A 20,603-nucleotide genomic window follows, 5' to 3' on the forward strand; every position below is an offset into this window, starting at 1 on the left:
TGCCTGTACTCATCCCTTCTTCTGTAGCGTGATCATGAATTATGTTGTTTTCAATGAACAGCAGCTGCCCCACTAAAGAGCAGCCAGACTCATTTAGCATGCCCTTTTGAGAAAGCTGTGCCTCAGAGTCTGCACAGTCTGGCGTGATTCAACACGGCGAGAAAAACTGTGTATGCAATCTTTTCCATTCATTCTACAAATCCATACTATAATGTGTATATAGTAGCTCTGTCCTTTAATCTTTGTGTTGGGAAGTTGGCCTGAAGCCAAAGAAGGCAATCCTGTGTTGTGTTCCCAATTACTTGAAGAAAAAAGAAATCGTCTTAAAGCCAAAAGACATTTATCCAGAAGCGAGCACCCGTGATGTCATCGTGTGTGAGAACACACCGAGCGAAGGCCGATCACATCATCGTCGCTTACCGCACGTGCTTATCTGTTTGGTTCAGTGACCTAGGAAACGTTATCAGAAAACGGACATGGTGCTCATTGGGGAAGTGAAAAGAAAGGCCACTGTTCTGTAAACAACAGCCAGTGTTCTTACAGCCGCCATCTGCCTCGTAGATCCTTCAGTGGATTCCTTTGATTTGCCAGTGACCACAATCTACAGCGCCCAATTCTGAAAAGCTCCCTCAGGATGACGAGAAGTATTTTGTCAATTATTTCCCTTTTTAGATTGAAGATAGAAAGTGTAACCATGAAATTTTATTCCAATGGGTTTGTTCCATGAGCCGTTGTCAAGGTCACAGAGGTTTCCAGGGTCACGCTGATGAGAGATTAAGGAAATGAGGCATGCTTTTAGGGTGGTCTGTTTATCGAGCTTTACTTACCACAGGGCTGTTGAATTCTCAAATCTGATTGGTCTGAAGGGGTTGATTTATTCTGTCAAATCACAGCATATTATTAATGTTCTTGTTATAAATATTAATTATAATTTCTAAAGTAATAGCTGACTGAACACATAATCCATGTGTAATAATCGTCAACATTTAACAAAGGAAAACATATAATCATAATGAACCTTTCTTTAACATTTATCTAAGGAGTCTCCAGTGTTCGCACTTCAGGACAGTGTTTTGTTCTTCATCTTCTTTTTTTTTTTTTTTTTTTTCTTTGTTGCAGGACTGAGTGTTTATAGCTACAAGAATGTTATAACAGGAGCTAACAGGTTCACATGCCACACCATTAAATGGATTAAAAAAGGAGTATGGGTTGTACATTAACACATAAAAGAAAATTGTCTTATTGTGGTATACAAGGATTATTTAAGGATGTATTTTTATCGGAAAGGAATGATCCTGAGGGTGTAACTACATTGCAACAGCACACGCTGTCATGTTTGATCATTTTGTGCATTTACATAAGAAACAGAGCCAGGCAAAACCGTTCAAATGATGTTACGGTGTTTAAAGATTATGAAATTTCAGTGCATTTTTTTCTGTTAAACTTCATAAATCATGCATTCAGCAAAAAGATCTGGATGAAGCTTATGGCACAAACACACGTGAACTACACCGTGCTCTTGCCCTAGGCTTTGGCTATTGATCCTGTTTCAGCGGTCACAAAGGATTTGTCTGGCTCTGCCCACGGCAGGTCCGATTAAAGATGCATGAGGAATAAAATCATCCACGTAGTGTGTTTTACACTGATCATGTGTTCGGTGCCTGCTGAAGAAATCATGAAGTTGGAAACAAACCAAGAGCCGTGTAAACAAATCCTGCGTAAAGAAGCTCATGTTTGTGACTCTTCCCGCCAGGACGAGCTTTAATATGCAAACAGACTTTGTGATAAGAAGAGGTTGTGAGAGGTTTACAGCATATGCACCTAGGTGACTGAGCTCAGAGCAATTCAGAACGTCTCCTAGGTGAATGTTTGTCTTCGCAGGTGGACGTAGGTCAGGTTCAGTTTGAGGTCAGGGTTACTCAGGTGACATGTTGTTGTGCGTTGCAACTAACAACTTATATTTAAATATACATATATATATATATTATACTGTACATTTTTATCTACACAATAACTTCCTTTGTTTGTCCCGCTCAGTTTACCAGTAGCTCTGCTAATCCCAGCTGTACTTCCATCTTTCACATAATGTGTCGAACTGTGTTTTTTCTCCTGAATTGTTCCGTTATAAGTAACACGTTCTAAGCTGTATCCCTCTCTCCTTCTCTCCACAGAGTAATGGATCCCTGGGCTGGTGTCAAGGCCATAAGCAATGCGCAAAGGTAATTTTTGTCAAAATTACACAGCATTACGTTGCCGCTTGACACAAAGCCAGGACAGATCGGTCATTTTAAAAACATCGGCGTGCTCACCCGCCTCCCGTAATGACATCATACATCACGCTGAGAGCATTGTGACGGTTCTCAGTGCAGACCATTATTCTTAGGTTCTTTAAACCCTAACGTGAGCGTGTGATATATTGGCTGAGCTCCTGGAAAATTAATCAGTGTGAAATGAATGAGACGAACGACACGGTGAAAATGACGCACTCAAGAATATGCTTTTTTTTGGGGGGGGGGGGGGGTCTATAAATTGTCCACAAGCTTTAATAAGTTTCAAGTACTCTTTCTCTGCCGGCTCCTAAATTTACCGTAAGGTCAAATTCTTTTTCGGATCAAATCAAATTTATGAATATGCGTATATGTATATATGAGCGTACAGGTGCGAATCCTTCACAAACACGTCACATCATCATGCTGCCCCGAAGACGTATACACAGTATACAGGTTTGCAGACAAACTACAAGCAGAACAATACTGTTGCCTCGTTGAATTCTCAATTCTGATTGGTTCAGAGGTGTTGAATTATTTTCTGTTACTTCAGCCCAGAGAGTAGTTCCAGCTCAACGGCAAATCGCAGGATCAAATTTCTATGCTCGTTCTAAGGTGTCGTTTCTATAGGAACCGCGTAAAGATGGACCAGTGTAATTGGTGTAATTCTCTTCATATTGTAGCATTCCTGTCAGGAGTCTCCAGTGTTTTCTAAAGTTTTCCTACACTCAGCAGTCTCTACTTTTTTTGTCTTAACGTCAAGAGAAAGAGAGAGAGAGAGAAAAGTAAGGCTTTGTTATAACTCAGGATAAAAATGACGACATGTCGTTCTTTAATAAATGAAACATCATAATTGTCGGAAAATGACCACAGTATAAGAGGAATTAAACACTTCACGTGCCGGTGTCGGAAAATAGTCCACTTCATGCTAGAAACCTTCTGTCTGCACTGCGTCTGGCCACATCACTCCATCTTGTTGTTGATTATTTTCCAATAACAGCATGTCCTGGAGGGTTTTATGCTGGCTGGCTGTATGTTATCTGTCAGCTTTATACTATAGCACAGAGGTATAAAGCTGACAAGCTGCTCCTGCACATTTTTCCCCTGATTCTCGTTATTATGCTGCTCAGTTTAAAATATGGAACACCATCTCAATCTCTCTCTCTCTCTCTCTCTCTCTCTCTCTCTCTCTCTGATGTATGGTACACAGTCGGGTTGTTTTTTTCATCTGTCTCCATTTCACACATACATTTGCATGTATTTAAGCAGAATCTAGAGCACATACATACATACAGTATAATCTTTAAACAAAACAAAAAAAAAAACATTTTATCTGATCTGGGGTCAAGATCACTACAAACAGGGGAGGACATTGTGTCAGCGGAGTCATTTCTTATCTCCGTGTCGTAGCACGCTGCCTAAACAGACTGTCACTGGTGAGACGTTTGAGGGTATTTTTCCCCCTACAGTTGACGCACACATTGTCCCACGTCACCCCCAAGTGGTCTCACAGTTCATCCAGAGGCTTGACCTCTCTCCTTCCATCCATGAAAACATTTGGCTGACTGTCACACACGTTTTCAGAGCCTTCTCCAGAGAGTCACTCCTCAAATTCACTTTAAACACCACCAATTCCTCTCTATTCATTCTAGCAGACGCTTATTGCTTTAGAGATCCATCAAGTGCAGACAAATAGACTTTTAAAGGCCCATGAGTCAGTAGTAACGGCATTAGCTTTTGCCAGTAGGCCACACTGCACCTATTTGACTAGGCTTATTTGCGCTATTACCTCACTCAGCTCCTTCATTTAGATAATTAAAAGGTCTCTTTGGCTAGTTAGTAAGCAGACGTGTAGTTAGCGTGTAATTAGTAAGTAAATACAACACAACTGAATCATAAGATTGAACCAGACTTATTTATGAGTGTCTGTCTGGAAGCATTGTGCTTAAGATTAGCTTCACAGTGTCACACAAGTGGGCTGTAACGATATTCCAGAGTCACCGGAGTCGCATCTTTATCAGTTCCTCTTTCTTTGTGCTCAGGTGCACCCAAACCTCCAAATGTCAAACAATATGTTTAGAGCAGAATCCCACAACAGAGCCTTTCACATCTCATGGCATGATTAAAGTCTTTTTGACTTGGCAACATCGTCACGACCGGCTGCGCACGCTCCACAGTGCAAAAAGTCAGCCTTTGTTCTTATTACACTGTTTACTGTGTCGTCCTGATGGCTCTCTGTCCAGAATACAAATAATCCTCAAGGAGTTTACAAGCGAGCAGTAGGTAGATCCATTACATCCGGGTCAGTCATTTCACAGCCGGGAAACAAAATAAAGAAAACAAAAGAAAACTGTTAATAAAACTTGTTTATCTATTTACTTAAAGTTCCTTAGAACGTTAATAGTTTAGCAGCCAGAATTTGAAGAAAATCATAAATAATAATAATAATAATAATAATAATAATAATAATAATAATAATAATAATAACACTAATAAATAAGTAAATAAATAATAAAACACAAAGTTCTCAATAAACCAAAAAGAAAATAAACAAACAAACAAACAAATAAATAAATAAATAATAAAAAGTAAATTGAATATTTAAAAATACAATGATGATTCAAAAAGTGAAACATAAACATCATGACAATATTGATGATAATGCTAATAAATAAATATATAAAATACATAAATAAAGTTCTCAGTAAACCAAAAATAAATAAAAAAAAGTCAATAGGTGATTTAACAATAAAAAAACACAATAATAATAATTATTTATTTATTGATTTATTGGAGTCATTGCCTCTTTTTTTTTTCCTCCAAAGAAAACAAACTATGGGTCAAAATGTAGCTTTGTCTAACATGTCGAGCGCTAAAACCAATGTTGAATGTCACTTTTCATCAGCGAGCTGGCCGCTCCACAGCACAGAGACACAATAGCACCACTTCAGCAGCACTCCAAAGGGATTAGCCTGCAGCCTGTGCGTCCAGAGATTTGCCCATTTAAACGGCCTGTAGAGTCATTAACAGTACAAGAAAATCCGTCGTCAATCTGCACTTCGTTGAATGTCATTACGTTTCTGCAGCCTTTTAAGTATGCCATATTTAAATGTCAGCAGCATAATGAGTGTATACCATGAGAACACTCTAAGCTGCTGAGATTATGTCCACACGTTCATTTGTGGCCACTCAGTGAATAAGAAGCTCAGGAAAGCGAAAACATGGCGAAGGGCCCACTAATGTTGGCCTAGAAACTTTGTAAAGCAAATGTAGTTTGTTCAAATGGAAACCACAGACTCTCACTCTCTCTCACTTACACACACTTACACACAGACACACACGCACTCTGTCCTTTGGCATTAGCTGGGCAGGTTCTCAAATCCTGGAGTGAGCATCCTGCTCTTTACCTACAGCTAGCATTATGCATGGACAGTCCTGATGTGGTTTGGTTCCTGCAGCAACTCACATTTCTAACAACTGCCTAAACCAGAAGCCAGAAACATCTCTGATTTGCCTTGTAGAGTCTTGGCTAAAGTGCAGATTATATATCAGGGCTGGACATATCATAAATTCATTAGCTAGCCTATAAGAAAAGGCAAGGAAAACCTCCAGTGTAATGCCCCCCCGGCCCAGTTCACTGGTTGGAGTAGTGTTTTATTTTCTTTCATTTCCTGGTTGTTTTGAACCTACTTGTCCTGTGGGAAATTACAAAGGAAAAAACATGATGATAACCCTGATATCTACACGTTCTGAATGGCCAGCACTGACCTACGATTTGCCCGATAGCCTGCATTTACATTTGTGTATTCCTTTTGACATTCACTTTTATCCAAAGCGACTTGCAAGCGAGGCAGAAGACGGGAACACAAGCAACTTGATGTCACAGGAGCCGACAGAGGGGAAAAAAACAAATTTGCCCTATTTGGGATAACTTCAAGAGTCCCAACTTGGCAGCGAAGAATGAAGCAGTCAAAGTAGAAAGTCTCAGAAAGAGAGAGAGAGAGAGAGAGAGAGAGAGAGAGAGAGAGATCATGTACCTACAGTACTGTATATATCAACAACTAATTAATCTCACCAAGGGATTTGTAATTGCATGAGGAATTGTATCAGAACACTGCAGGTGCATCATTATTTAAAGGTCCAGATCGTTAGCATGTTGTTGTACTGACCTCTTTTAGCTCTGTCTGCTGCTCTTAAATAACCTTTATTTTGCAGCGCGGAAAGGAATGCTCGATTTGCGCCTGAAATGGGGCGGAAAACTAACCGGCGCTGGGGTATAATACCGGTACAGCACTTTCAGGATCGTTCGAGTGGATTAGCAGGGCCTCGCGTGAAAGCTTGGCACGAGCTGAAGGGTGGTTTTAGAAAGGTGATCACTGTACTCCCGTGTTTTTCAGGGCCAGTAGTTTTAATCCTCCAGGGCTACAGACTTGGCTTGGGCGCGTGTGATTAATAGCCAGGTCCTATGGTTTTCCCCACCGAATGTGGAATGCATCATATAAGAGGGTGATATATTCAAGCCGAGAGAGCCTTCGAGTTAGCTCGGAGTCCGACAGATTAGAATGTACTCCTGAATACCGGGGTCCATCAAGGCAGCGTGAGAGGTTTATGAATAGTGTAACGCCTGGAGATTAAATGTCTGCATCTAAGCGGTAAACAAGGTCAGTTTGATAAGATAGATCACACAATAAACACTACATCTTTGTGTTTGTGAAAGGGTGGCTAGATGATCATTACATTATCTCATCTACTGTCCAGCCGCTGCTTGTCTTTTACCCAGAACTCTACTAGACTAAGCCCAAAAGTGGCAGCGTAATGTAATATTTGTGACATTTTCAAGTTAAGTACATTAAGTCAGGATAAAATAAAAGGAGTTTATGATCATGTAGCACATAGCGTTTGTGGCCTGGTCAAAAATTCAGCAAGTCGTTGGACGAAAGCCTCGGCTGTGAGCTCTGGTGTTCTGTTCTCACATCACTCGTAAAAAGATTATTTGAATCTGGAGAGCGTCGTTATTTTTCGTTTCAGTATTTAACTGTGAGGTGACCAGAGTGTCGTAGTATGCTTAATGTGTGTAAAGCGTACCACATTTAAACACACACACACCGAATGAAAGGCAACAAGGAGTATATTTTTTCTTCAATGCTTATTAGAATCATCTCTAAATGAAAATGAATGAAGTCTCCATTATGCTCCCTTTTATGTGTTTATCACCCAGGAAGAAACACGCCATCAGTTACAGTTGACTCCAAACGAGCTGTTACTGAACGGGCAAAACAAATGAATACTTACCCGCCTTTTACAGGCAGTGATTGATATAATGGTTCAAATCTGTTTAAATAGCTACCAGAGAACTACCAGTGTTTATGAGTCGAGTGAACATGGGAACCATAGGCAGGGTGCAGGATCTTCCACCAGTGTACCGAGGGTGTTTGGGGTGATTAGTATGCTCTCGCCTCGGGCCTTTTTCAGCAGGTTCCTAGCCACAATGTGCTCTATAAAACAGGCTAGTCCTGCTCGTACTCAGTACCCCTCAGCCTCGCCGCCATTATTCATAGTTTCCGACAACCTGCTCACGTTCTTCTTTTTGTTAAACGTCTGCCCTCTGAGATAAACGGCTTTTCCCAATCTCGTTCGGAAAAAGTTTGGCCCCAAACGGTCCTCTAAGCACCCACACACATTTAAACATCCTTATGTTAAACATCCCTGTGAGTGTAACAGATTGTACTCAGCAGCTGCCGTTGTGCTCAATAAGGAACTGAATTTATAGCTCATCTTTCACACGGAAACAAAAACGAGCCATCTATCTGAAATATGAGAAGAAAATGAGAAATATTCAAATGGACAAAGCAGTTGCAAATGCTTTTTAAAATAATAAATCTGTAGCAGTTTATATTGTACATAATATTTTTAAAAAAATCTAAAACTTTTAAATATATTCTAAAAGGGTAGTGTTTTATATGATAAATACAATACAGTATATTAGCTAGTTAAGCTTAACTACTGTAGAGAACGGTTAATATACTAAATTATAAACCTAAGGACTATTAAAGATGTTCCCACAGTATGCAAGCAAACCGATTGTTAAACGAAGATCCAGTGAGTATTTATATACCATATTGTTTAATTAACTAAGGCAACTTGAATTCGCAATTAAAACGTGATTGATTAACTTTGCGTCCCTGCTATTTTCACTCTCCCTTTAAGCAACAGTGTTATGGCAAAGTGACCGGCGTGTCTCATTAATACAGCATGAAATTGGAAATGCGAATTCCCCCGAGGCGTTCAGACCCCTGCTCACTCATGCAGGAGGAGAAGTGATTCCCTGTGGGCTGACTGCATAGAGGACACCGGAGACAAGACGAAGAGAGGAGAGAGAGAGAGAGAGAGAGAGAGAGAGAGAGAGAGCAGAATGTCAAGGCGTATTACTGGGAAAAAGAATAAAGAGTACATTTGCATTGCTAAATGTAAATGTCAAAAGTTGCTGAAAGCTGAAGTGCAGGGTTTGGTTTTTTTTTCATGTCAACTCAGAGAGGAACACAAAGCAAATCGGGTCTAAACAGTTTATAGACACACAACAGTGCCGCCAGTTTAATGGGCGGCTTTTCTATAAAATCTGCCGGCGGTAGACTAATCTAACTCTCTCCTGTCTGTACGCAGTGCCTGGAGCCGTGCAAAGAATCTTGGGACGAGAGGGACGGATCCTGTCGAGAGCCATGCGAGGTACTGGCTAAGATAAAGTTTGCTCTTAGTCTGCACTTAGTAAGCAAAATAAAATCCCTCTCTGATTCAGAACGGCTGCAATACTTCTTATTGTCTATTGTTCTATGATATTACTGGACAATAATAATAATAATAATAACCTTAACTAACTTCCCTTTTTTTTTTTATTAAACTCTAGGTTTTTTTTCTTCTTTCCCCCAGAGTTCAGTTGACACTTTATATCCTGTAATTGTTCTAAATGTGTGCGAGTATGTGACTTTGTATGTTATGAAATGATTTTTTTGGCAGTGTTTCTCCTTTCCTGTAACACGGTTCATAAAATCATAAGAACAATGGGATTTTTCAAACATCTACAGATCTGCATCCGTGCCAACACCTTTGTTCAGTTTTATACCGTATATTAATAACACATGCAGCACCGGTTCCACTCTGGTCAAATAATTACTGCCAAAAAGATAGAATGCTTTCCGAACCGTACACGTCGTGAATTGCTTAATAATTCGGCACTCGGGCTACTTATAAATGCATGGCACGCAGACCATACCAATAGCCAGGGTTCAACTAATACACGGTTCAACATGTTTTTTTGGCGTTTTTTTATTTTTCAAGCATGATGTAATGATATAAGATGTCAAATTTAGCAAGCACTCATTCCCAGCTATGAGAGTTTCTTTTACACCAATTCACATAAATCATAAATGAACCTATTTTTACTGGCCATGATGTTGCCTAAAGTAAGGCTACATAAAGATGTTCCTGGACATGAACGCCATATGGTTTGTTCCTGCTTTAATTACTGAATTAAAGGTCACCAGTGCTGCATGTTAAAAGCAAATGTATGTGATTGTGCTGACACGGTTTCCTGTGTCCTCTTTGTCCCAGCGTGTGTTTGCCAAGCGTCATGGCGAGTGTGTGACAAGCTGTGAGTTCCTGCGCTCTGTAATGCTACTGAAACAGGGCGAATGTCCGGCTCCAGAACGAGCCAGCGGATTCGCAGCCGCCTGTGTGGAGAGCTGCGAGGAGGACAAAGAGTGTCCGGGCCACAAGAAGTGCTGCGCCAACGGCTGCGGACACACGTGCCAACCGCCCAGAAACCTCTACAGAGGTAAAATACGACAAAGACGACCCGATAACGCCGTTCTCCCCATAATCTGTAAATGCAACCATATGCATGCCATATCTAAACACTCCAGGGGTGTTCAAACACCTCCCCTCACTCCTGCTTTTGCCAACCCATGATTTTTAAAGCTGGAATTCTGCTGGAAAGCTGAAAAACAAACCAACAAAATTCAAAGGTTTATGTTAATTTGCTTTTATTAATATTTTCATTTCTGTAGTACGAACTGTCCATTTTTAAAAAAACTCTGAAAGAACAACAACTTTTCGAGATGATTTTTTTAAATAGTTTTTGGAAGGCGTCTCCGTCGTCAGTGCTTTGCGCCCGTCATAAATAAAACTGAAACTACAGATGAAACAGGAAAGTGTGCAGCATGGAGAGGCCTTTTGGTTTCTCTGAAAAATGACAAACTCATTTCCAGTTTCTCAGATTACCTTGAAGACAAAACAAAAGTGAAATCGGAACAGGAAGAACTGTTTATAATCACGAGCAAAAAAAAAAGGAACTCGCTTCTTTAATGGGTTTTATATTTAAAAAACGTGTAAGAGAAATAAAGCGCTCCAGGGCATGCTGTTAAAACTTTGGTGTGGTAACAGATAGTCAGGCAAACCATCACATACCCTTGTCATCGATTGTTTTATTCCTGTACTCAACAGAACCAATTTGATTAAGTAAAGGAACAAAAGCATTGCCAGTTCTTTCAAATCCAGTAAAGAAGCCTACAACACTGGCGAAGCTTATAAACGCTCATATGTTCCTGATATTCCTCACTGATCAGGTGCTCCACTGAAGCCCAGGAAGGAGCTAGTGTTTGAGGAGATGCCGTCTGGCGTGTTAGAGGTGCGCTGGTCCTCCAAGTTCAACGTGTCGGCTGAGCCGGTGCTGAACGTGCTGCAGAGGCGCTGGAACTATGGCATCCACCCCAGCGAGGACGACGCGACTGAGTGGGAAGTGGTAGCTCAGGTATGTGTGTGTGTGTGTGTGTGTGTGTGTGTGTGTGTGTGTGTGTGTGTGTGTGTGTGTGTGTGTGTGTGTGTGTGTGTGTGTGTGTGTGTGTGTGTGTGTGTGTGTGTGTGTGTATTCCTATGTTCATATGAGCCAAGGACAGATAGAAACATGTTCATGGTGCTTAGATTTGAAAGAGCAAATAAGAGCAGTATTCTTTGAATCCTTGCAAAAGTACAGTGTAAACGTAGCCTCAGAGGTACTGCAGTGGTCCTTAAGACTCAATTGTGTACTTTTAAACGAGGTTTAAAGCCACGCCATTTACATTCCAAGGTGAAAGACGTATTATATACTTCTGCACCTGGAAAGATATGTTTTGCTACCAGTTTTTAGTGTCGGTGAACACGTAGATCCATTTTCCTTTCATCCAACACGCTATTCATTGGTTGATCAATGCTGCCTTTCTTGAAATAAGTCAAGCTTTCATCTTTTTTTTTTCTTTTTTCTTTTTTTTTCCCCCAACCACCATGCTGTACTTTCTATCTGTTGTACTGAAGCCTGTGTTTTTGATGTAGACCTCAGAGGAGCGTGTGTGGCTGGCTGATACCCGCCCAGGTCGCTGGTACCAGTTCAGAGTAGCAGCAGTCAATGTACATGGAACGAGAGGATACACCACCCCTAGCAGACACTTCAGAGCCTCCAAAGGTAAAGCAAGTTCAATCAAAACATGTTAAAGGAATAGCTTTATCAACCTAATCTCTATCTACCACATGTGCAGTTGCTATCTGACAAGAATCTTTTTCTGAAGTGAGAAAACAACTAAAAACGACTCGGAAGAAGTACGGAAGAAGAACGGAAGAAGTTTAATGTAATATTTAAAAAAAATACATGGATTTCATTTGTTAAACTGTACAAATAACACACAAGGTTTTTTCCTCAGACGTAAGTCATTTCTGTGTCCTTGCACTACGCGAACGATCACACAAGCATGTTGATTTGTATCGCTATTTTAACAATAGACATTGTCACAAAGCAGCTTTACAGAAATCCGGGTGTAGAGTCACAGATCCCTAATGAACGAGTCAAAATGAGGACAAAACTCAAGAGACAATATGAGGAAGCAGAGCAATGTGACTTAAAAAAAGAAACCTATTCTCTGCATTATGAGTCAATACAGTATAAAGATGTGGAAAAGTAGTACGACGTGTATAAATATGCCTACAAATGTGCTCTGTTGTCCATGATAAGGGATTTTGGAGTAAGCAGATAGTTACATTTGCAGCATTTAGCAGACACTCTTATCCAGAGTGACTTCCTTTTTTATTATTATTATTTCAGTTTATACACCTGAACAACTGAGAGTTAAGGGCCTTGCTCAGGGGCCCTGCCGTGGCAACTTGGTGCACCTGGGTGACCTTCGATCAGTAGTCGAACACCTTACTGTAACTACTGAAGTGAAGATAGTTCTAGATTTGGTTGAATAACATGGGATATATTTCGACAAATGGTCATGCATCCAGTTGTTGTAAAAAAAATTTATTCATTTTATCCAGATTGACTTACTTTTATCTCATTTATACAGCTGAGCAACTGAGTTAAGGTTAAGGGCCTTGCTCAGGGGCCCAGGAGTGGCAGTTTAGTGGCTCTGGGATTTTAAATCACAACCTTCTGATCAGTAGTCCAACATCATAACAAACTAGACTACCAATTCCCAAAATACACTCTCAAGGAGGAAGAATAGCGGAGGGAAGATTACTTTCCCTGTCGTAACTAATCGTGTTGTCTTGTTTGGCCCTTACAGATCCGTCCCCACCCCCAGTGCCCTCTGACGTACAGGTCAGTCACATGACCTTTGGATCGGACAGGTCGGTATCGGTGCAGGTGAGCTGGGTGCCTCCAGCAGACCCAGATGTCCCAGTAAACCACTACAAAGTGTCCTGGAGCTTGACACACGGTGAAGGAGGGCACACAATGCCGTCCAGTCTGAAGAAGAGAAAGACTATCAGTGGGGTAATTCCTTGGAAATATATCTTTCTTCCATCCTCATTTTCGGTTCATCCTCTTTCCCCAAAACCTGGTGTAAATCCATCCCACTAGCTTGAAGCCAGACGATACACAGCCCCCACTTTTTTCTTTCTCATTCGACAAGCCACAACAAATGAAGTATAACAGTGCAAAGAGGCGTAAGATAAACAACTAGAGAGTTTGCCTTTGATCACACAAAAGCCTTAAACTGGATGCCAGGATGGTATCACGTTGCATCAAAACCCACTGGCTAAAGGCCGCACTTCACGAGTCTGTCCGGCGCACGGCCAAAAACAGCATATCAATTCTCATTGCGTTTGAGAGTGTGAAATCTCTTAATAACAACCAAATTGTTTTCGTTTGAGTGAGATCATTTTCTAAGGAGTTTGTTTTTTTTCCCTCCCCGGCAATTCTGGCCATGGCAGCAGCGATGTTTGTGTTTTATGTACATGCTGCATTTTTTTAAAGAAGGTTTGAGGGGGGATTGTTGACATTTTCACGTTAAACGAAATTTTTTTTAATAACCACTGGATGAACTGGGACACATCAAAACCACGGTTTAATGCGGAACCTCCCGCGCTGCATTTGAAGCTTCAATTACAAAAGGAAAATGATGCAATTAGGTTTACCAAGGCCATACCGAAATACCGCATACATAAATGTGGAATTACATCATACTGTCATATAAAATACTCATCGATGATCTAAAGGTTGAGCTTAAAAATAACCACATTTACCTTCTTTTAAAAAAAAACCTCACAGATACCTCTGTACAATCTTACTAACCTTGATGAATCCAATACACTGTTCATAATAACGTATAATAACATAATAACGTGCATAATAATAGTCCATCCTAAGAAGTCCTGTGTGTGTGTGTGTGTGTGTGTGTGTGTGTGTGTGTGTGTGTGTGTGTGCAGGATTCTGATTCGGTGGAGCTGGAGGGTTTGAGGGAGGACAGGACTTACACAGTAGAGCTCCAGTCTGTGTCATATTGGGAGCAGCTTCCTCTCAAGAGCTCCAAGTCCATTCTGCGCTTCTCAACACAGCAAACAAAAACCGGTGCGTGATTCATTTGGACACTTATTGCAAAAGTGACTGGTACTGTACATTATAGCTTACTAAGCAAAGACATTAGAAGAGGGGCATTTGTACATCGTACAATTGTAACACTTATGTACATACTGTATAGCAGTTTTTGATCCCTTGTGGATCTGGGAAACCTCTGAAAAATTAGATTTTTACGTTAAAGTAGCAGTCAGACAAGACAAATAAAATAAAATGTGACATTCGCTTCTGGCAAACATTTACGTTTGCTTCATGCAGAGTATATACAGTATATATAAATATACATGAGAGAAATTTGTCCTGTGAAGTCACAAGCCTCGGTCTTACGAGCCAGTAGAAATCGAGTGGCTTTTATTTCTTTGGTTAGTACAATAAAATGGAGAAGCTGTTTATTTCTTACTGTTGCTTGGTGCACATCTGAAAAAACATAGCCTTCTCGTTCACCGACATACACTAGGGTTTTTGCGGTAAAATTCTGTTTTTTCTCTCAGTCTGCTAGGATTTTCTTATTAGCAGTGTTGGCACCTCGCGTTTAGTCCTTGTGGATGTGATTTTCTTTTGCTGAAACACAAGCTATAACAAAATTACCATAAATTATACTCTTTAAAACATATTGACCAAAAAGGTCTTTCTACTATTCATTAATATTCACCTCATTAATATTATATAAACTTCTGTTATCTTTAATGTCGATCCTATTCAAATATTAATTTAATTGTTAGATATGTAATTAAATATTAAATAAATATTTTTAACTTAATTTTTAAACTTTTATGCATTCATTCATTCATTATAATTTTTTCAATAATTCATCAATTTTTTTTTCTCTCTTCTGTTTCTATACTTCTGTAATTCTTTGTGAATTGTTAAAAGCGCTATACAAATAATAATCACTTAAATATAATCGTTTTCTACTTTTAATTTCAGAGCCCACAGCCAGTCCTGTGCTTCAGAAAGGTCAGTCAGACATTTTGGATGTGGGCACACCGTTCTACCAGGATGGACAACTCCAGGTTCGAGTCTACTGGAAGAAACGAGGTAAGAGAAAAGTGATGGATCATGCCTTTCATCAGTCCTGGCCTACAGGGGAAAAACCCTGCACCGTGCTTGAAAAAGCTGCTACCTCAAAGCACAGATCTGCCTTTGTGTAAACAAACTGCTTATCGTAAAGTTAAGGATCCGGATTAAAGGAAGAACAATGGCGGCCTTTCCACTTGGTACAGACGACTATACAAATCAGTGTCCTCTTTATCATGTGCTGACATGACTGTCTTTACAGTGCTTAGTAAGAACTAGTGACGGATAGTGACTGATGTTAAACTGACCCTGGAGAGCATGGTGTCGTTTTAATCTTGTTCTTTTATATAAGAAAAAAACAGGAACTTCGTTGTGTACTGATCCAGGGACAGAGTTCATAAATCATTTTAAGATAAAAACTTGGATTCGAATCCAGCGATGATCTTGTAGATGGTTGAGATGAGATGAGAAAATGGATGAGAAACAGATTTGAGATTTTAAGATTTAAAAAGTCTTATCACTTTGGTACATTCTAAAGATGGCCTCAGTGATACTTAAAAAGACACTGACGCACATCATAGATACGGTTTGTACCATGCATATGTTCTGTATTTAGTTTAGTCGAAAGCACTTGAACTTTTCTTCAAGGCTAAAGCCACCGTGTCTTTTCTTCATCAGACCCGAATGTGAGCCGTTTCCGCGTGCTGTGGTTCCCAGAGTTTTGTTCTCATAATGGAACCAGAGTCCAGGAGAAGCTCATTACACAGGTACAGTACCATATTAATCTGTCTTACCTCACATGAATGTACAGGTATGACAGGAATTCAACTAGATGACAAATGAATGCAGGCAACAACAATTGATCACTGCTAGTGAGAAACACTGAAGGGGAACTCTCACCTGCATCAATCACAAACAGCTCCATTTAGCAAACTGAATAGAATTCATTTATAACCCAAAGCACTGGTCGTGATTAGGCGTAGAATATACGTCTTCATGTCATGACCAAGCTCGGTGAGAATATCGAGTCAGACATCAATAGAGACATAAAACTGCTGCATGTTTTGGTTTGTGAATTCTTTATTTATGTTTTGTTTAGGAGAATTACGCCAGCTTACCCAGCCTACAGTTTTCCTGCAAATATAAAGTGATCATCCAGGCTGTTGGGTCCAAGAGTCGAGCACAGGCGGAGATCACCACCTTCTCTACCCCACCATGTGCATCCATTCAGGGAAAGAGCACCAAACCCATTTCCTGCCCTGGAGATCCAGGTTAGTCACCATTACCAGATACTCGCACATGAATAAGAATAGCAAGTTGTCCAAAAATGTAGGTAAACGAGTCTGTGCTGATTTCTGTTTTGTTTTTTTTTTTTCGTCCACTTTAATTGTTTTTCTCTTTTCAGCTGCTCCCGCAAAAGTCCAGGCAAGGGCAGAGAACCTTACTGCAGCCTTCTCGATGCATGACAGCAACGTGACGGCTTTGTTCTCATGGGTGGTAGCTGCAACCCGACCCCATCAGCAGGTCACAGGTTACCAAGTCACCTGGGCGGACGTCACGGCTGAGAGACGCAAAACCAACCAGGCCAACAGCCTCATATCTCAGTCCCAGATCCTCCCTCCAGTGAGTCTGCAATCCAGCTCTACTTTACAGCTTCCTCACTTTGCTGCCAAATGGGTTTTGCCCCACTGCCTTTGTCATATACCTGGGCTGCTTGTTAAACTCACAGAACTGCCTAGCCATGTATTTTAATAGTCAAAAAAGGAGTCTGGATTATAAGTCTTGGTTCACAAAATGGTTGCAGCATGAAACACTTTTTTTTTTTTTTTCTATTGATTCGGGAGGTCTGAGACTGCTCTAGGCTGCTTTTACACTTGGCCCTTTTTTTTTTCTCAAACACCAGCACAAATTTTACATGTAATCCTATGGGAAGCCATCGCAAGGCAAGCAGAATGCGTCCGCCGTTAAAAAGCGCTGCCGTCTGCTTAATTTTATGGCACAGCGGTGCATCCAATCTTGAAAAAGTTCAACTTTTATTTTTATATATATATATATATATATATATATATATATATATATATATATATATATATATATATATATATATAAGGGTCCAAGTGACGTCACATCACAGGGGACAAGCAAGGGAAACAAACGAGTAGGATATGATGGTGCTGAAAAAATACATTTTGTTAGTGATCGAGTATAAGGGGATTAGTACTGGACCGGTATTGAAACATTTTACACAATGTCATGCCTCATTTTTACTTTGGCTGCTGACTGTTAAGTCACTCAAGCAGCTCAGGTTGTTTTGATTTTCTGATTTTAGTCAGATGTCCTACTCCTCTGTAGAGTTAATAGAGCCAATCATTCTCATTCATTTTGATTAAACACTAACAAATCTAGGTGAAAATCTGGGCGAGTGGGAATGCAGTTCGTTTGATGAGCTCATGCATACAGTACATGTCTCATACTGTCACATCATTGTACCATGTAGCATTTTCATCGCTTCTCTCTGCTGGTCTACATGCCAGTCGAATCCAGAATGTACTGCTTGTTGCCATGTTTCAAAAGACCCTTAATGGAATGTTTGCTAGCAAAAGTCCTACCTGCATCGATTAAGATGAAGCAATAGAAAATGTCGACTTTAGTCAGCCTTAGTTCAGATGTTCTGTATTTACACTACGTCTACCCTGTCCCTGTTTTTCTTCTCCAGGATAGGAAAGTTCTCGTTGTCCCCGGCTTGCAGCTGGCGTCTGTCTACAGACTGGAGGTGGGAGTAATCACTGCTGGAGGTCAGGGCCCAACAACATTCAGAACTTTCCAGACTCCAGGCTATGCTAGGCCTGTCCTACACTATAGTAAGGACCTCATTTCTCTATATCAGGTTATCTTTACATCGTGATGGTCTGTGGGTGTGTTAAATGTTAAGAATCTTGCTTAAACTTTTATGCTTGGGCTTGAGACAGAGACCGAGAACATGAAGATCATCTAAAAGGAAATTAATAGTTAAATAGCTTAGCCTTCAAATGTCAAGAGAGTCTCTGTGCACAGATGTGTTCCGTTCTTCTCGATTAACCAAATGCCTGCTCGGTTTCTTCCGTATCTGTAGAACCCAAGGTGAAAAAGCATCATTTGAGGTCAGTCGTAGAACAGCACTGAAGCTTACACTGGAACATACCATCTTAACCCCCCCTCCTGAACTCAGCTCCTCAGGAACTCAAAGAACAGAAAGAACCAAAGAACATTGAACGGATCATTCACCGAGAGGATCGGAACGCCGCGAAAACATCTGGCTCCGAGAGAGTTAGGAGAAGGAAATTGTGAAAGCGATTACTTGATCCCTGACGTTCTCGACGAAGGATTTCCATCCACCAGAGAGCCAGAAGAAAAAGAAAGAACGGTGATAAAAACAAAACACAGCAACTGCGAAAAAAAAACTGTAACGTAATGATCATAAATGGATATGCAACTATAACCTGAGTGAGTTTTTCTTTTCTTTTTTTTCTTTTTTTTTTTTATTAATTATCCCTTGATATTACGTTTCTTTCAATGGCACTTAACCGGGAAAGCAGACCGACTGTTAACCTTCACCTCAACATAACCTGTGTTTAAAAAAATAATAATAAATCTGTTAGTCCAGTGTTGCATGTGGTGAGAAGTTTTGCTTTGCTTTGATCCATAAATGAAGTGGACTCGTGAAGTGGTGTGCGACTGCATGTATATTTACCCCCCCATCATGACTTCCTGATTTGTGGGCATGCACCTTTACTATGTGTCAAATTACAGTTATACAAATTGCGATTCATATTCGCTGTGCTGATTAGCGATTCTGATTCCGTGTGTGTGAGTTCCTTGTAAGTGCAATAGGGTTGTTACGGTTTGCGCAGTCAGCCACAGTGTATATTTTTTATATATAGAACAGTGCATCCTCTTACAGTCAAATGATCTCATTTAATAGCGATGCTACGATAAATACAGATATGTGAGACAAATATTTCCTTTCATTTTGCAAAGCTTATCACATTATATTGTGCAAACACTGTGCAAATTCCAAACCGTAACAATCCTAAAGCTCAGTGTGTGTATTGTTTTCCATGTGCTTCTCACATCGTGGGATTTTGTCTGTCGTGTAATTCCTGTATATATTACATGTCCTTATTTATTTGTATTTGTATTTGCTACAACTGTGTAATATTGGTGTGTGTGTGTGTGTGTGTGTGTGTGTGTGTGTGTGTGTGTGTGTGTGTGTGAGAGAGAGAGAGAGAGAGAGAGAGAGAGAGAGAGAGAGAGAGAGAGAGAGAGAGAATGTATTGTGTATTCCTTCCATCATAAATATCCTCTCAAGGAGTTTTGTATAAAATAGATTTGTAAATTCCCATGGATTTAAAAGTGTACTGTACATATTTTTTATTATTAAAAAAAATCCCCACACCCTACAGTATCTGTATTGTCCCTCAGCAGATATTATTGCTTTTTATTGAACGTGATACAACTGATGAACTAAAATGCTTTCACTTGAGAAACGTCTATAAAAATTTCCTTACACCTGGAATCCATAATCCATCAGAACGCCGTTCGGAATTGGCACACGGAGATACTGCATTCTTTTGTGATAAAGGCAAGCCGTCATTCCCAGCCAAGCTAAAATCCCATCATGGCTAACACACTGTGCTATCTGTTCTCTATATAATGATCTCACTTGGGTTACACACACACACACAAGGGAGAAGTGCTCTGTTAGAGCCTGCTCATTCTCCTGGTTTCTATTTGCAGAGTCTTTCTGTGTGTGCAAACAAAGCAGTTGCAAATCTCCTGGGACACGTGTACTGTATGTGTGTGTGTGTGTGTGTGTGTGTGTGTGTGTGTGTGTGTGTGTGTGTGTGTGTGTGTGTGTGTGAGTGTGTGTGTGTATGCATCTACACAAATACAAGACACCTGGGGCTTCACTAGTCAAGCCTGTGGCTCTTTTTCATTAGGGTTCATGTGCACATGTATATTTACATGTACCTAGGATTTGGAGCTGCGTGTGCATGTGTCACTCGATACACTGCTTAAAATCACTCCATCGTTTCTAATAGTCGAGCGTCCAGTCTACACGCGATCAGAAAATCCTCGACGTGATGCTTTGATATATTGCAATAACCACACAGACGCAATCAAATGCCTTCCCCACATGATGGATAAGGGATTATGATGGATATTACACATGGTTCGGGCAGATCGTATGACTTCCATATGGAGTGCCTGGTGTGTGAGTGAGTGTGTATATGTGTGTGTGTTGAGCATGGATTGATATTCTGATGTATTTATTGCCCGTGTTTCTGCTATAAGCAGTGTTTTATGGCTGAGTGAAACTTATCTGACTCGGATCTCGGAGGGAGTGTCTCAAAACGTGCTAAACGAAAACAACTTTTGATTTGCACAGAAAGGGCGTGGGT

General features: G+C 40.4%; 1 protein-coding gene across 1 annotated transcript in view; it reads left to right on the forward strand.

The window, feature by feature from the left end:
• anos1a (anosmin 1a) overlaps window positions 1–19,606 on the forward strand; it is a 21,067-nt gene extending 1,461 nt beyond the window's left edge. Inside the window, exons 2-14 of the mRNA XM_027161110.2 lie at window positions 2,172–2,219; window positions 8,928–8,990; window positions 9,873–10,095; window positions 10,886–11,070; window positions 11,628–11,757; window positions 12,854–13,062; window positions 13,998–14,139; window positions 15,073–15,183; window positions 15,841–15,929; window positions 16,262–16,433; window positions 16,568–16,785; window positions 17,879–18,023; window positions 18,275–19,606. Of these exons, the coding sequence (XP_027016911.1) occupies window positions 2,172–2,219; window positions 8,928–8,990; window positions 9,873–10,095; window positions 10,886–11,070; window positions 11,628–11,757; window positions 12,854–13,062; window positions 13,998–14,139; window positions 15,073–15,183; window positions 15,841–15,929; window positions 16,262–16,433; window positions 16,568–16,785; window positions 17,879–18,023; window positions 18,275–18,324 (1,785 nt within the window). The 3' untranslated portion in view covers window positions 18,325–19,606. The remainder of the gene's footprint in view (window positions 1–2,171; window positions 2,220–8,927; window positions 8,991–9,872; window positions 10,096–10,885; window positions 11,071–11,627; window positions 11,758–12,853; window positions 13,063–13,997; window positions 14,140–15,072; window positions 15,184–15,840; window positions 15,930–16,261; window positions 16,434–16,567; window positions 16,786–17,878; window positions 18,024–18,274) is intronic.
• Window positions 19,607–20,603: the final 997 nt, after the last annotated feature.

This window comes from Tachysurus fulvidraco, chromosome 18 (assembly GCF_022655615.1).
Source record: "Tachysurus fulvidraco isolate hzauxx_2018 chromosome 18, HZAU_PFXX_2.0, whole genome shotgun sequence".
NCBI classification, from domain to species: Eukaryota; Metazoa; Chordata; class Actinopteri; order Siluriformes; family Bagridae; genus Tachysurus; species Tachysurus fulvidraco.